Source organism: Carassius carassius, chromosome 25 (assembly GCF_963082965.1).
Source record: "Carassius carassius chromosome 25, fCarCar2.1, whole genome shotgun sequence".
NCBI lineage: Eukaryota > Metazoa > Chordata > Actinopteri > Cypriniformes > Cyprinidae > Carassius > Carassius carassius.
Genome location: NC_081779.1, coordinates 13,759,398 through 13,774,168, shown reverse-complemented (window position 1 = coordinate 13,774,168; position 14,771 = coordinate 13,759,398). Strand labels below are relative to the sequence as shown.

The 14,771-nt window shown below is 36.2% G+C and overlaps 1 protein-coding gene across 1 annotated transcript in view; it reads left to right on the top strand.

Moving 5' to 3' along the window:
* The first annotated feature begins 3,745 nt into the window (after positions 1-3,745).
* The window catches only part of LOC132104258 (potassium voltage-gated channel subfamily KQT member 4-like), a 34,910-nt gene continuing 23,884 nt past the window's right edge, over positions 3,746-14,771 (top strand). The window contains exon 1 of the mRNA XM_059509579.1: positions 3,746-4,159. Coding sequence (XP_059365562.1) covers positions 3,843-4,159 — 317 coding nt within the window. The 5' untranslated portion in view covers positions 3,746-3,842. The remainder of the gene's footprint in view (positions 4,160-14,771) is intronic.

The following is a 14,771-nucleotide window of genomic DNA, read 5'->3' as shown; positions in this document are numbered from 1 at the left end:
CTTTTTCATTTAATGTGTGACTTGAATTATTTATTTATTTTTCTTTATTATTTAAAAAAAAAGTGTTGGCCTATTTTTTGTTGTGAATGTCCCATTTGAGGTACAGGATGTGGAAATTTCAGATAAATATTCATGTTATATATTTTGGTTGCATTTGTGAGTTGTTGATGTGTGATTCTGGAGATTTTAGATGATTGTGAAAAATGTAGATGGTTGTTTAAATTAGGTAAATAATATAATTTTTACATTTACATTTAATCATTTAGCAGACACTTTTGCCCAAAGCGACTTACAAATGAGAACACTAGAAGCAATCAGACAACAAGAGAACAACAATAGTATACAAGTGATGTAATATCATAATATCGATAATTCGTTTGATATACTCCAAAATTGAATCATATCGAAATTGTATCATAGAATTTCCGGAGGTATCTGCAAATAAATATCGCTGGGTATGAGTATCTATATCATATCGTATAGTGATTTACACCCATAAAGATAATCCTATGAGTTTGCTATGGGTCACCTACACTTACATAAGGACTAAACAGATTCGAATTTTAGATTACATTGTAATTGCTTTTATTATTTAATTATTTGTTATTTAAAATGTTCAATATGTAATTATGCTTATGTATTCATTTTGCAAGTTACACTGCATTCAAGGTGTACATATTCTCAATTCATGCATTCCATTAATAATGGAATGCATTAACAAATTAATAATGTTTTGTTTTTTCATACTCGTTCTTTTACTCACATTTCATTCCAAAGCTTTGAGTGAGTGAGTGAGTGAGTGAGTGAAGTGACATTCAGCCAAGTATGGTGACCCATACTCAGAATTTGTGCTCTGCATTTAACCCATCCAAAATGCACACACACAGAGCAGTGAACACACACACACACACTGTGAGCACACACCCGGAGCAGTGGGCAGCCATTTATGCTGCGGCGCCCAGGGAGCAGTTGGGGGTTCGATGCCTTGCTCAAGGACACCTAAGTCGTGGTATTGAGGGTGGAGAGAGAACTGTACATGCACTCCCCCCACCCACAATTCCTGTCGGCCCGGGACTCGAACTGACAACCTTTCGATTGGGAGTCCGACTCTCTAACCATTAGGCCACGACTTCCCCAAAAATAAGTGGTTAATGAAATGTCATTAAGTAAAAAAAGAAATGACAAAGGGATTACTGTGTAAGAATGTTGCAAAGTTGCACAAGAGTGCATGCAGGGTTTAAGAGGCAAAGGACTAATGCATTCCATGGTTGCTCTAAAGCAGTGCATATAGCAGCACTGAAGCCAATAGAACGGTCTGCATAAAATAACATAAACTAAATGCAAGGTATTGATTGTTGATGTCCCTCTTCTCCACTCTATCATCAACCATTAGCACCACATAACTTAGACATTAATTCTCAGACTTTTATAAGCATGGTTTCCTGCGATATAAGAGAGTGCTGAGAGACTATGACTATTCAGATTTTTCTATTGTCATTATGGTTGGATGACATTTGTAGACAAAATTGGCATTAGAAATCTTTACAGCACATCCCCAGCACTTGTCCAAGAGGGTTAATCTTGGCCTTGACATCAACAAGATGGCCTTTTGATTGATTCTCTCAATATGACTGAGTGCATGTTTACGTAGAAGTACATTGATCCAGCATGTAGTTGGATAAATGCTTGATGTTTGCACAGTGTGTGATGATTATAGCTACTACAACTTCAAGGGGGGATTTATGTTTTTATTTCTTTTTCATAGTTTTTAATTTAGTGCTGCAATTTGTCATTTGGTGTCGCAACAGTAAGTTAAAGGTAAATTATTTGACCTTTTAAACACATGCATTTTTATTTTTATTTTTATATATATATTAATTTTATAACAGGGCAGTCGTGGCCTAATGTTTAGAGAGTTTGACTTGTAACCCGAAGGTTGTGGGTTTGAGTCAGCACCAGCAGGGATCATAGGTGGGAAGAATCAATGTACAGTACACTCTTCCACTTTCAATACCATGACTAGGGAGAGACCCTTGAGCAAGGCACTGAACACCCTCTGGGTGTGTGTTAACTGCTGTGTATGTGCACTTGGACGGGTTAAATGCAGAGTGCAAATTAAGAGTATGGGACACCATACATGACCTAACCTCACTTAAATCTCTAATTTATCACTTTATTTTAGTATGTTAATTGTATTCTTTAGTTAGTTGTATTCCTGCTATGATTAACTTTTTGGTAGGGTATATTAAAATGTATGCAAAATGGTATGAATTTTTAAGACCCTAACTTTTTAACTTCTTATGCAAGTTTTACATTTTTATTAGAGAAGCCAGACCAACCGCAAACTCCCATGATGCGCACGCTGTGTTTTGAAAGCATGTCTAGTTTTGATTATTGACTCACTGAGGAAACGTTTGCACAAGGGTCGTGCGTATTATTGCAGCTGAAGCATGGCTTTGAACCAAATCCCGGCGTTACATCTACATTCGTCACTTTGTGCCGAGCATCTAAATAGAAAGCTCTGAAAAGATGTGACTTGGTAAACAGAAAACATAACCCGTTCATCTAAATCTGGTGGAGGTGCCAGTCATCCCTCCCTCTGCTCGAGCCTATCCTGCTCCCACTTTCATCAACATCTCGATGCGCGCAGCACGTGCCGGTTACGCACTCTCTCCGTCCACACCACCGAGCTTCTCGGACTCTACGATATGATACACGGACTTTTGGGACAGTCTTGAAATGACCGAACCTCGGGCACGACTTTGAGTCAATCTCTCACGGACCGGCTGCGCTCCTCCCCAAAGAACCAGAATGAGTTTTGCGCTCCGGAGGGGGAAAACCGGGCATGTCGTTTACTTCTAAACATTTCTGCTGTGTGCTTAGACAGTATATGTCAGGAAATATCCAGTAATGGGATGCGTTGGGCTTTTTTGTGCCGCTGGATGTGTTCCAAAACTTTTGAGTAATTAATTCGCACGTTAGTGTCTCACCATGAAGTGCTCATCGTCCAGTTACGATTTAAGATGAAATCTGAGCTGAAATATTCATATCAATGTAGAACCAGGGCTTTAACTGACGTGTCTTTGTGATTATAGTGACCTTAATTGAACATTAATAACACGTGGACGCGATCTGCGAGGCTTTTCAACTGTTTCACCTGAGTAAGCCACGTTTATTCACGTAGGTTGTTAGAATGAACATTTCGTCTTTTAAAGGGATTAAATGTTTAATTAGTGATTAAGTTAATGTCCTAATACGTTATTTTATTATTTTGCTGATTAAAACATAAAAGTTTTGTTTGGAAGTGATTATTTAGAGTAAGTTTTAGTGTATATTAAAGATTATTTTTAACCGGTATTCACACTTTTCTAATTGATCAGTTATCGGTCTGTTAACATCGAGCCCACCGATAAAATCTAGTAGCACTCTAAAATAAGCATTCATTTTTATGGTTATTTGCAGAAATTATTCAACTTTGTATGTAACAGATGTTCATTCTTAAGTGAAGTGTCAGTATATTTTGTTTGTCAAGATTAGATTCGAATTTAAATTTTAATGGTTATCTTTGCAACCAAACTGCTTAAGGAAATGTATTATTATTAATAATAATACAAAATCACAATTATTATTAATCATGCGTCAATATTAATTATATTATTAATAATACTGTTGTGTTTTTATTGTAGTTGATAACTATTTTGCTATCATTGTGTTAGAAATCATAGAAGGTTGCGCATATCAGCTGTAGGACATTTAAACAAATACAAATAATTATTATCGGTCATTAGGAAAAAAATAAATAATATCGGACAATCTCTGTTGTATATGGTGCACTAGTTTGCATGTTAAACACAAAAATGTTGGGTAGCCCTTCAAATAACGGAGGCATTAGGATGCTGGCCCCCCCTGCACCCAATGATGACAGGCGGGTTGAGTTTGTGGCTCTCGCAGCTGTTCACACTGAAAGAAGCGAGCCGTCGAGCCCGGAGCGCGGACACCCATCTCACCGCACCGGCTTACTGGGCACACCGCTGCCAGTGCCACCGGGCCCAAGGGCGACCCCTTCTGCCTCCAGCAAAAGCTACAGAAAGTTACAGAACTACCTGTACAATGTGCTCGAGAGACCCAGAGGATGGGCATTTATCTATCATGCCTTCATGTAAGTCACCCACAATTTTGAGATGCACTTTTTTGTTATGCATTCAGTTTTTGTTTTACAAAGTCTTAAGCTAAGCAAGAAGCATGTTGATAAATTACCTCAGAGAAACAGTTAATGACTGCAATGTAATTTGCACACACAAATGGCCCACCTGCCATGCGCTCACCTGGAATCAGTGACAGTCTCTAATTCTGAACAAGCTGAGTTGAGATATTTTCCTATTAGGTGACCCTTCCAGTAGTCCCTATCATTTCAGAATCAGCCATGATTGATTTTCATCTCTCGCAATTGGATTAAATTCCCATGCTGCATTCTTTCAACAAATCAGGTTTGCTTGATGGGAGAGAGCCGTTTGGCATTTACAGATGCGTTGTATAACTTGGTTGAAATCGTAAAATGCCTCGGGATGCTCTAATACAGCACATTATTAAATGGTTTATTCATTGTTGCTTGTTGTGTTGCCAACTAAAAGGGCAGAGTATTTAGTAAGAGATGTAGAGCAAGTGCTCCACCAGGCTAACTTTGACATTTGTTTATTCAAAGTTAGTTATTAGCCCACTTCTCTTTGGTTGAGAGTCCTAAATGGTCCCTATTCTATAATCAACTAAATCATAGTATTTGACTGGTCAGAAGTCGTTCCCCGCAGGCGCACATGTCAGAGGTCGTTTATGGATGTCTGTGACAATGACAGTAGTTTAAGCCCTGTGCAAAGGAGGCAGGTGTATGATGTCTTATTTTTTATTATATTAACATTCTGATGCATTTCTTTCTTATAATGTGGTTTATTTTAAGAAGGCCCTTTATGGATGCTACACCATGTGGTTTTAACCTCTTAATGAGTATTAAAACCATAGTGAGCCATTAAAGTGCAGTCATCACCTCTATTCTCTTACAGTTTGAGAGCAGAAGGGAGCTCATCAGAGTCCCTCATACCTCGCCTGTCATTCATCTCCCTCACTCTAAAGCACAACACAGAATGAAATCACTGATATCCTAATGAGTGCTTTTTGTTTCAATCCCAATCGAATTGCAAATTCCAAAATAGCTTGTAATCGCACAGCTTCAGGGTAAACGATTCAAGTTTGATTTAAATAAATATATTTTGATTATTTTAACAAATATTTTTTGCTATTTAAAGTAAGCATGATTTGCTGATATTTTTTCACTTTTACTACTGTAACATGATGAATTTCCAAGTGAAACAGGATACTCCATAAGAAAAAATGCAGGGTGGAAGTTGGGACTTGATTTTATCCACCGTGATTAGAACGTGGAAAGTGGGCGTTGGATATCAGAATGGAGCCAGACAGAATTTGATTTTCCTAAAACAAGACCAGGGCCTGGGATTTAAAAAAAATTTGAGAAATTTTTAGGTGCAGTTCATAAAATGCACTCAAATATTTTTTTCAGAACATCTTTTTTTTAAGAATAAATAATATAAATATATAGATTTTTTAATCTTATGAATACATTTGTTTCACGTCAATAGGTTTGATATTGTCTGATTGTATATTATCCTACTTATAGGGCTGACTTGTCTAATACAATAAAAATGGACATTGCCAGAACGTCACTAAAGTTCCCATACTAAATCTAGCTCACCAGCTGTTTCTGTAAGTTTTACATGAAGTAATTACCTTTATACCTATTATCATAGCCTTTAAATATGTATAGTCACTTTTGGTCAACCTGCTTGCTAAAAAACCTTCCCCTTTGTCCATGAAGAGAAGGGGTCTGTTCTGGCGTGTTTCACCCCAGTGTAATTTAAACAATTATAGCGGTCTCTAAGCCACTGCCTCTGTTTGTTTACACCATCTATGTTGAGCACTCTCTCTTCCTCTCTCTCTATCACTCTTTCTCTATCACTCTTTCTCTCTCACACCCATACACTCACACTTACTAAATGCACAGAGCCCATATATATATATACGGTCATTTTAATATATAAGGTAAAGACCAAATTTTTAGCTGTTAATGATCTTTGTCAGAAAATGAAATCATGGGATTAATCACAATTATTTTATTAAACTGGGTTTATATGTTAAACAGTACTCTAAAAAGTGGGTATTTACTTTGTATAAGGTGTCAACCTAAAAATGAAGATGAGCATTCTTATAATAATACAATAGCTCTCTGTCCAATGAATGAAATACAGTGAGGAGTTATTAACAGTGCCTGACGTGTGAAGGTTATGACTCTCAAGTTTCAGACTCCCAGTGTCTAATTCTCTGTTTCTGTTAGCGCCTGGGCATGTGGCATTTGGATGATATACATATTGTCAGTGTACTGTATGGCATTAGTATCTGAGTTTACTCTTATATGGCATCCGAGAAAAACTTGCAAATGGGTAACAATGTGACTTGATGTCCTAGTGATTATTTACTGTCTATACATTCCTATGACAAATTCAAGTTTATTGCTAGTAGTGGTACTTCAGCAAATAGGAATCTTAACTGTAGTTTAGAACCATAATGCATGGCTCAGGGAAGCTCACTGATTATTAAATGAAGACTGCGATTAAGCAAGGGGTATAATGTCTTGATCGCTTAATTAGCTCTGCCTTGTGAGGCTGCTGGAGGCAATGTATTTCTCTCATGGTACCTTGCTTTTGGCACAACTGTTGTGAAGAGCTGCTTAACACTTTTTTCTCTCTTAAATCCATCAGTTAGATGATTTTTAACATACCTTATAAATTAATTTGGTCAAAATTTGAGTTGGTCAAAATTTGGACTAAACTGAATTAAAAGCACAAATTACATCTGTGAAAATGCATTTTGGCTGAAAATGGAGCCATTAAACACAAATCAGACTGAAAGGACACCTGCTGCAGTTTCTGACACAAATTCCTTCAGATGTGACTGAGCTATTGCTAGGACAGCTTTTGGATTGTTGACGTGACGTATGTTATATATGGGGGTCAAAGTTGAACATATTTAATGTACATGAGCAGATGCCTAGGATGCAGCTTGAGGTTTAGTAAGTCGAAGCTGACCTTTGGTTGCATCCGTTTTCCATAGCACCGCATATAGAAAATCACATGCTGTTTTCAACAGGCCCTGAGAAAACACAAGAGCTTTCAGAGTTTACAAAGGTTCTTGGACTGTAAATTTGGGCAACGGTACCAGGAGTTGTTAAACAGTCTCAAACTGAAGAGATGAACAGCAGTGATTACAGTGGAAAACATCTTCATCCCTTGAACAGCCCCCGAGTCACGCTTCAAGCCCACCCTGCAAACTAAACAATAATTGAGCTCTCATTTTGTTAAATGACTTCCCTACTTATGGATGACTTTGTCTTGCTTTTGTTTTTTTCTTTTGGATTAATAGAAACAGCTTTGCCGCTTAATATAATAAAAATGCAATGGTATTGGCTGGTCTAGCACTAAAGAAATGGACGTAGTCTAAAGAGAAGGGAAATATGGAGGTGAGAGAACCAGAGGGAAAAGTGAACAGGCCTGCATTTTTTTTCTTCTTCTTTAGGATTCAGTATGTTTTGCAGTTTTACCAATTTTTTTTACTTTAAGTAGTCAGCCAGAAATAACGGCTTCTCCAGAACTGGTGCTGCTCTGCTGCTCGGTCCCTCAAAGTGCTGTACACTTGAGTTTGAGTAAATAAATCCCTCTGCACAAACATGTAGCCTTGCATGTTGGAATTGCGTGTGTAAGGAATGCTTTTGTACTTCTAGTGTTGTTACGCTGTTCAATAATGCATTTTTGTGCTTTTTTATGACGCAGCGATCATAAATCCAACGGGTATGCGACCCTCCTCTCCAAGGAAGGTCATTGATTTTTCTTCTGTGGTGGCTTTGACCTTGCGAAGTTTAGCTGCTGACCAGAGGGGCCACCAAGATTTTTAGGATAAGCAGCATGAAGGATGCCAGATTTGCAGCAAAAAGATTTGTAGGCCCCAGACAAACCACAGATAGTTTGTTCTGTCCACCTCTGGATGACAAGGCAATAATTTAATACACATGCTTTAGTAGGCTTTTAAACATTTTAATGGCAGACACTTTTCCAGTAAGCAGGGCGGTTATGATAAAGTGTGTTGAGTGATGCCTTGAATTTTATTTCCAGCTTTGGGTTGCCTTGATATTGAGTTTTTCAGTGTTTTGTTTGTTTGTTTTTTTCATTTTGGTTTGATTTATTTAGCTTTTTCTTTTCTTTTTTTGTTTTGCATTTTGTTTTGATATATATTTTATTTTATTTTGTTTTTGTTTAGATTTTTTTCGCTTTTTTTCTATTTCTATTTTATTTTGTTTTTGGTTTGTCATTTTTTTAAAACAGTTTTCTATATATTATTTTTTTTTCTTGCCATTTCTCATCAGATAAATGCCAATCATATTTCAGACTTTTATAACATGGGTTTATGAGATTATATTTTTAAATTCGTATTATTTTTACGAATTTATATTAATTCGTCATTTATAGATGAAGGATTGAGAAGGATGCAGCTTTCATAGTACAGTTCCTTTACACAAATCAGGAAATATCCAGAATCCAGAATGGAAGCTAGTTAAGCTATTCCAGTGAATGCGGGTGTTGCATAAGGACCTGTATTTATATTGAAAATCATGTGGTGATCCATCACAGTGCCAAATTTGTTTATTGAATATAACTTTCTGCTCAGCATATTCATTTATCCTGCTCATGACTGCAGTGTTGCTTGTTTCTCATTAGCCTGTTTTACTGGTTAGCTCCAATGGAGTGTGTAAATTCTGCCCCATTAAAAACACCCAATATTTATTTAGCTATCACTCTGCATTCCATAATACCCTTCAGCAGTGTATTATCTCTTTTTCTCACACCACCTTTAATTTCCGCTCAAGATACGGCACCCCCCCTCATGCCCATACTACTCCATTGCAGTGGCTATCCACCACATTTGACCAGTGGTAATATAGTGGATTAGGTGGAAGAAGAGGAAATGCCTTTTAAAACTATCTGCTAAGTGCTAGTTGAGGGCACATTTAGGATTGATTGTTAAGTACTTGTGAGTGGACTGTGGCCTCAGGTCTTAGGCTTCACTTATAGAATAGGATAGTCCGTTCCTTTCAGGATGAAACATAGACGTGCATTTGTTTTGTTTTGAATCAAATTTGCTAGTTTTGTGTTGTTTTGTACAGTTCTAAATTTTTCTGTAGTTTTTTGTAATGCCTAATTTGTTTGTTCACTCTGTTTTGGTATTGTTTGTTTGATATTTTTTGTTGGTGTTTTAATTTATTTTATTTGTTTTTTGTTTTTTAATTGTTTTAGTTTCATTCAGTACATTTTTTTATTATTTATTTTTGTCATGTTTCATCTAGTTTTATTGTTTTTTTTTTGGTTTCTTTCTGTTGTTTTATTTTATTTTTTTATATTTCATCTAGTTTATTGTTATTTTTATTTGTAATTATTTTTTGTCATGTTTTGTTTAATTGTTTCTTAAGGTTTGGTTTGATGTTTTTAAAAAACATTATCTTAATGACTAACAAGGTGGAGTCCTGTTTTACGGTGGTGCTGTTTGTTTAGTTTTTTTGTCTTGCGCAGCCGATTGAGTTAAATGAGGTGTGTGTATGGAATGCTCTCTTTATCTGCATTAGTTCACATTGTTTATTAAGGCTTTGAGTGACTTCATTATGTCTCATCCTCACAGGAACTACTTCAAGAGGCAACTGAAGGTTACTGGTCATATAAATTATGTTCTTATTTCTCATAATATTTTCCAAGAAGAAAAAGGTGTCGGGTGGGGGGGGGGGATAATTAAGCAAACAGATGTGGTGATTATGCAGGAATCACTCTCACAGCCTTTAGATGTTTGGGTGGTGGGACTACTGTAGACCAATATACATTCAGAAAATGTGAGAGAAAGCCATTTCCGGTCAAGAACAAACATGCATGGGGAGTTTTGTTCAGATTTTTTCCCCTGGCCTCCTTAAATGAATGTTGCATCCCTAGATTTCACACAGTCCCTCATGACATCTGTGGCAGTGCCTGGTGACACTAAACTGATGTCTAATTCAATACCCTGTCACATTCTGTACATGGCCGAGCGTCCAGCTGGCACTACCAGCTTTACTCAGGTTTCTGATAAATTTATACCACGGGAAGGTTTTCAGTGCTAATGTTAAGTACGTGTGGAGAGAGATGTTTTTTTTTATTTTGTGTATTCATGCTATGGCAGCTTCCAACATACCCTTCTTTTCTTAAGGTGATTGCATTACTTCAGTCTTTAGTGTCACATGATCTTTCTCTTTTTTTTTCAGTCTGCTCATGTCCATACAGTCAAAGTGGGGGGAAAAACACCATTAAACATTTACAACATTTAACTTAAATTTCATTTTCTCATGCAAAGCTATGTAAGTTATTATTCACTGATTATTTTCTCTTCTGCAGTTCTCAAATCTCATTCAAGTTTATGCCTATTCAAATATATGAGCAAGGAACCATCATTGGTTCTCATGTATCTTGTAACTGATTGTAATACACCAAATTTTAATATGTGCATTTTTAAAATTATATAGAAGATTCAAATAAAGTTAAATCACTGCAAGAGATATTGCAGTAAAAGCGTGGTGGTTCGTCCTTGTGACATAGTCCTGGAGAAGAAGTCCTGATGTGGTGTATTCATTTCTCCATTCGGGGCAAAAATGTTTCCCACGGGACGGCCTGTCTCTCCCAGGATGAGGCGCAGCAGGTTTTAAGTTTCCAGGATAATGACGAACAGGAGCTTGTTCTCCAGCTGATAGTCTAGTGTTTGCACTTTGATTTACAAATGCTGACTCAGGGTTAAGACTGTGTGTGTTCTGCGCTTTGTTATTATTATATTTTTCCAGTAAATCACAGTGATTCAGTAATTTGGTATCCATCTGAATCTGTGCGTCACAACATACCCTCCCATAAAGATTAGACTGTGACCTACGTTTGAAAGCAGCGAGGGAGATGGGAAGACCAAAGGCCCGAAAGTGCATAACGGTCATAGCGAGTAACGTGATCCGCACCAGTGTCGATACCCCCTTAATCTGCTGTAATCTCTGTTTATGACATGTTATTTTTGCCAGGCTAGACTCAGAGTCAGTTCTGGTTCAAGCTTTTGACCGAAGCTTATTTTAAGTGGATGTAACCATCTTACTGCACTCAGGTGGTTTTTACAACCCCAGACATCAAAGATCATCACCAGAGATCTAGGCATGATAGGGATGCTTCAAATGCTTCAGCCTTTAGAACATTGTCTTTTGTAAGTAGCTGAGGGACATTTCTAGCATTTGATCCTGCTTTCGTAAACACCTTAACAGTGAATGTCAGTTGTTTGATGTTGTCATTGTTGAGGGGTTTATGTTGTGGTCCTGAATTTATTTGGGGTTAAAATAAGGTTAGCCACTCCTCAATTGTACTGGCATCATAAATTATTCATGTTACTGTTTGCCATCCAAACTAAAAGTTAATAATGGTAATTTTAAATGAAGAGGGTTCGTCACAGGGGTACAAGGTTTTGCATGTGTATTATTAATGGTTAAAACACCATTACCTTATAATTCTGAAAGTCAAATGAAATGCTGTTTAACGAGTGCACACAGTTTAATTTTTCATCTGTGTATGTGCATGTTTGTGTACTGGTTTTCATGTGCACATGTGAACCATAACCACTTGCCACCAAATTCTTTGAAAACACTTCTGTGACTTCATGCTCCAATTGTGGAGAATTGTTGGTGGAGAAAACATACATGTATAATCAGACTTTTGACATGATTGAGATATTGGCCAAGTGTAGACTTTTGATTCTTGATTAATTGCTAGATTCTGTGGTGTTGTTACATCATTATTACTCTTATGTTGTGTATTTAATTTGCATAGAATGGTTAGAAATGTATATTTTAAGGAACCCCATGAACGTCTTCGACAGAGAGCTAACCTCTCTACTTCCACCTCCGCAGCTGATGTCTTGTGTAAGTCCCCTTAAGTGTTGTTAGGTCCTTTTATTTATAATGGCAGGTTCTATAAACATCTCAGGAAACCTCACCATAGCAACAGGACTAAAACAAATTCATAATATAGAGAGGTATTTATACGTACTAGCATTTTGACGACTCTCACAAAGTGGTTTGGTGTTCATGTATCTGTTGTGAATGAACATATAGTGAACTAATAACCACATTTCTGCAAGTTTATATTTTGGAATATTGTTCATGTGTTTTCTCTTGAGTTGTTAGTTATGTATATAGCTGCACTGAGTGTGTACTTGGATACGTAACAATGATGTAATGTTTTTGCATGCTATTTATTAGGCCTGACAGATCCAAGTAGGTATGTGTAGAGTATGCTTGTGTGTTTATCTGTGTGCATGCTTTTCTTTCTGAAACTACAAACGCTTCCTAGCATCTGCTGGGCTGGATGGTCTTGGCTCTGTTTCCTGCGAGATGTCATATGATGAATGAGAAGAATTCACAGATGATCTTGGTGTTTCTGGCTGTGTCTTTTATTGTTCATTGTAGTTTTACTAAGATAATAAGACAGTCAAAAGAAATAGATCATGTAGAGCATCATTATCTGCATTCAGCCTCACTCTTTGCTTCCTCTTAATTCTCACCAAGAATTAGAAAAATTATTTATTTATTATTTATTCATTCATGGAAAAAAAATATAATTTATTCATTCATTATTCAGTATTTTTGTGGAAACCATGACATTTTTTCAGTAAGAATAGAAAGGTATATAAAAAATTTGCATTTGTTTGAAATAGAAATCTTTTGTAACAACGTAAATGTCACTTTAAAAAAATGTGAATAATAAAATAAAATAAAAATGTAAAAAAAAAAGTTCAATCTTACTTTCCTGCTTTGTTCTGACATCTCAGTTAGGTTAGGTGAGGGAATGTCATGTATCTAACGTGTTTGCTGTGTAAAGTAACTGTATCAAATTCCAGGTAGTGATGGGACAGCAGTGGTGGAGTCTCTGCACTGTGTTTTGTGTCAGTTTCAGCAGTGTTGACAGGGTGCTGCACCTTTGATTACACTCTTGCATGCCACAGCAGTTGTTTAGATGAGCCAGAAGGTCCATGTTTGAAGTCTTGGTCAAAGATGGTGGCCCGCTGATCTTGTAAATAGTACTTTGAATGATAAGCGTAATGGTGAGATAGCATTTGGCGTGCTCTATAAACGTCTCTTCTTTGCTGCCAGATGCTCCCATCACTTGTCTGTTAATAAGGCTGTCTTCAAAAGAACGTTCCCACCGGAGGTTCAGAGGGACAGTTAGGTGGCATCTCAGTTGAACAGAGACACTGACACCCCAGGATCAGGCTTGTGCAACTTTGATTGGCTAAATCTTTTTTTATAATTCAGGGTGCACTTATTTCTAGGAATGGGTTTAGAATGTTTTTTAGTTTTTTTTGTAACAACAGTGTTATGGACATTTTAAGATAACTGCATATGTGTGTGTGTGTGTGTGTGTGTGTGTGTGTGTGTGTGTGTGTGTGTGTATTTATAATACACACAAAAAAATGTATACACTCACTTGAAGTAGATATTTTTTTTATTTGACAAAGAAGACATAAATAAAATAGTAATACATATACATAGTAATACATAGTAATACATTTACCAAATAAATTAATTTATGTTCATCCAAAGAGAATTGTTCTAAGTAATCTATACAGTTTTTACTGAACATTTAAGCTTCTAAAACAGATGCTTAAAAGCTGTTTTAAATATTCAGGGTGTGATGTTACATCCAAAGCACATTTGATCTTTACCTCTAATTCTATATGTTTTATATTGTTGTGAATTTTTTTAAGACACAGACTAGCAGTCAAGAGTCACCTATGCTTACCATTTTATCATTTATTTGAAAAAATATATATATATATTTAAATATTTTCATATTGTGAATATATTTTTTTCATGTAAATGCATTGGTTTTGAATTTGAATATATTTTAACATGTAATTTATTCCTGTGATGCAAAGCTGAATTTTCAGCATCATTACTCCAGTCTTCAGTGTCACATGATCCTTCAGAAATCATTCTAGTATGCTGTTTGGTGCTCAACGTTTTTTTTTTATTTTTATTATTATTATGAATGAAAATTATAGATAGATTATTGATAGAAATCATTTTCAACATTTCAAATGTCAGTATAAATTTTTTTACTGTCACTTTTGATCAATTTAATGTAACCATCTAAAAATTCATCATTCTGAGAAATATTTTAGTTTTGAAGTAAAGAAAAACATAAAATTTTTAACATTTTAATTTAATCAATTCATGCATCATAGGGTAGAAGTTATTACCTGCCACATAAAAGCTTTGCCGCTGGCCACCAAAGATGTGTAACCTTTTCCTTTTTCTCACACCCTTGAATTCTTAAACATCTTAATCCAGTACGTCACAAGTCAAACTTCTTTCTTTTGTTGTTGTTCAATCCACTGGCCAGTTCCTGTTAATCTCATAATCCACTAAAGGAAATTCCCTCTAAAAGAACAGTTCTGTCACTTTCTGACAATTTAGTTGCAGTTTCTCTTCTCTAACCGAACAATGACCTCGGCTTGACCATGCACCTATTAAACAATTCTCCATGCTCCATGCTGAAAGTGTTACTCTTAATCAAAAGAAAGATTGTTGGTTCTTATCCACACAAAGTGGA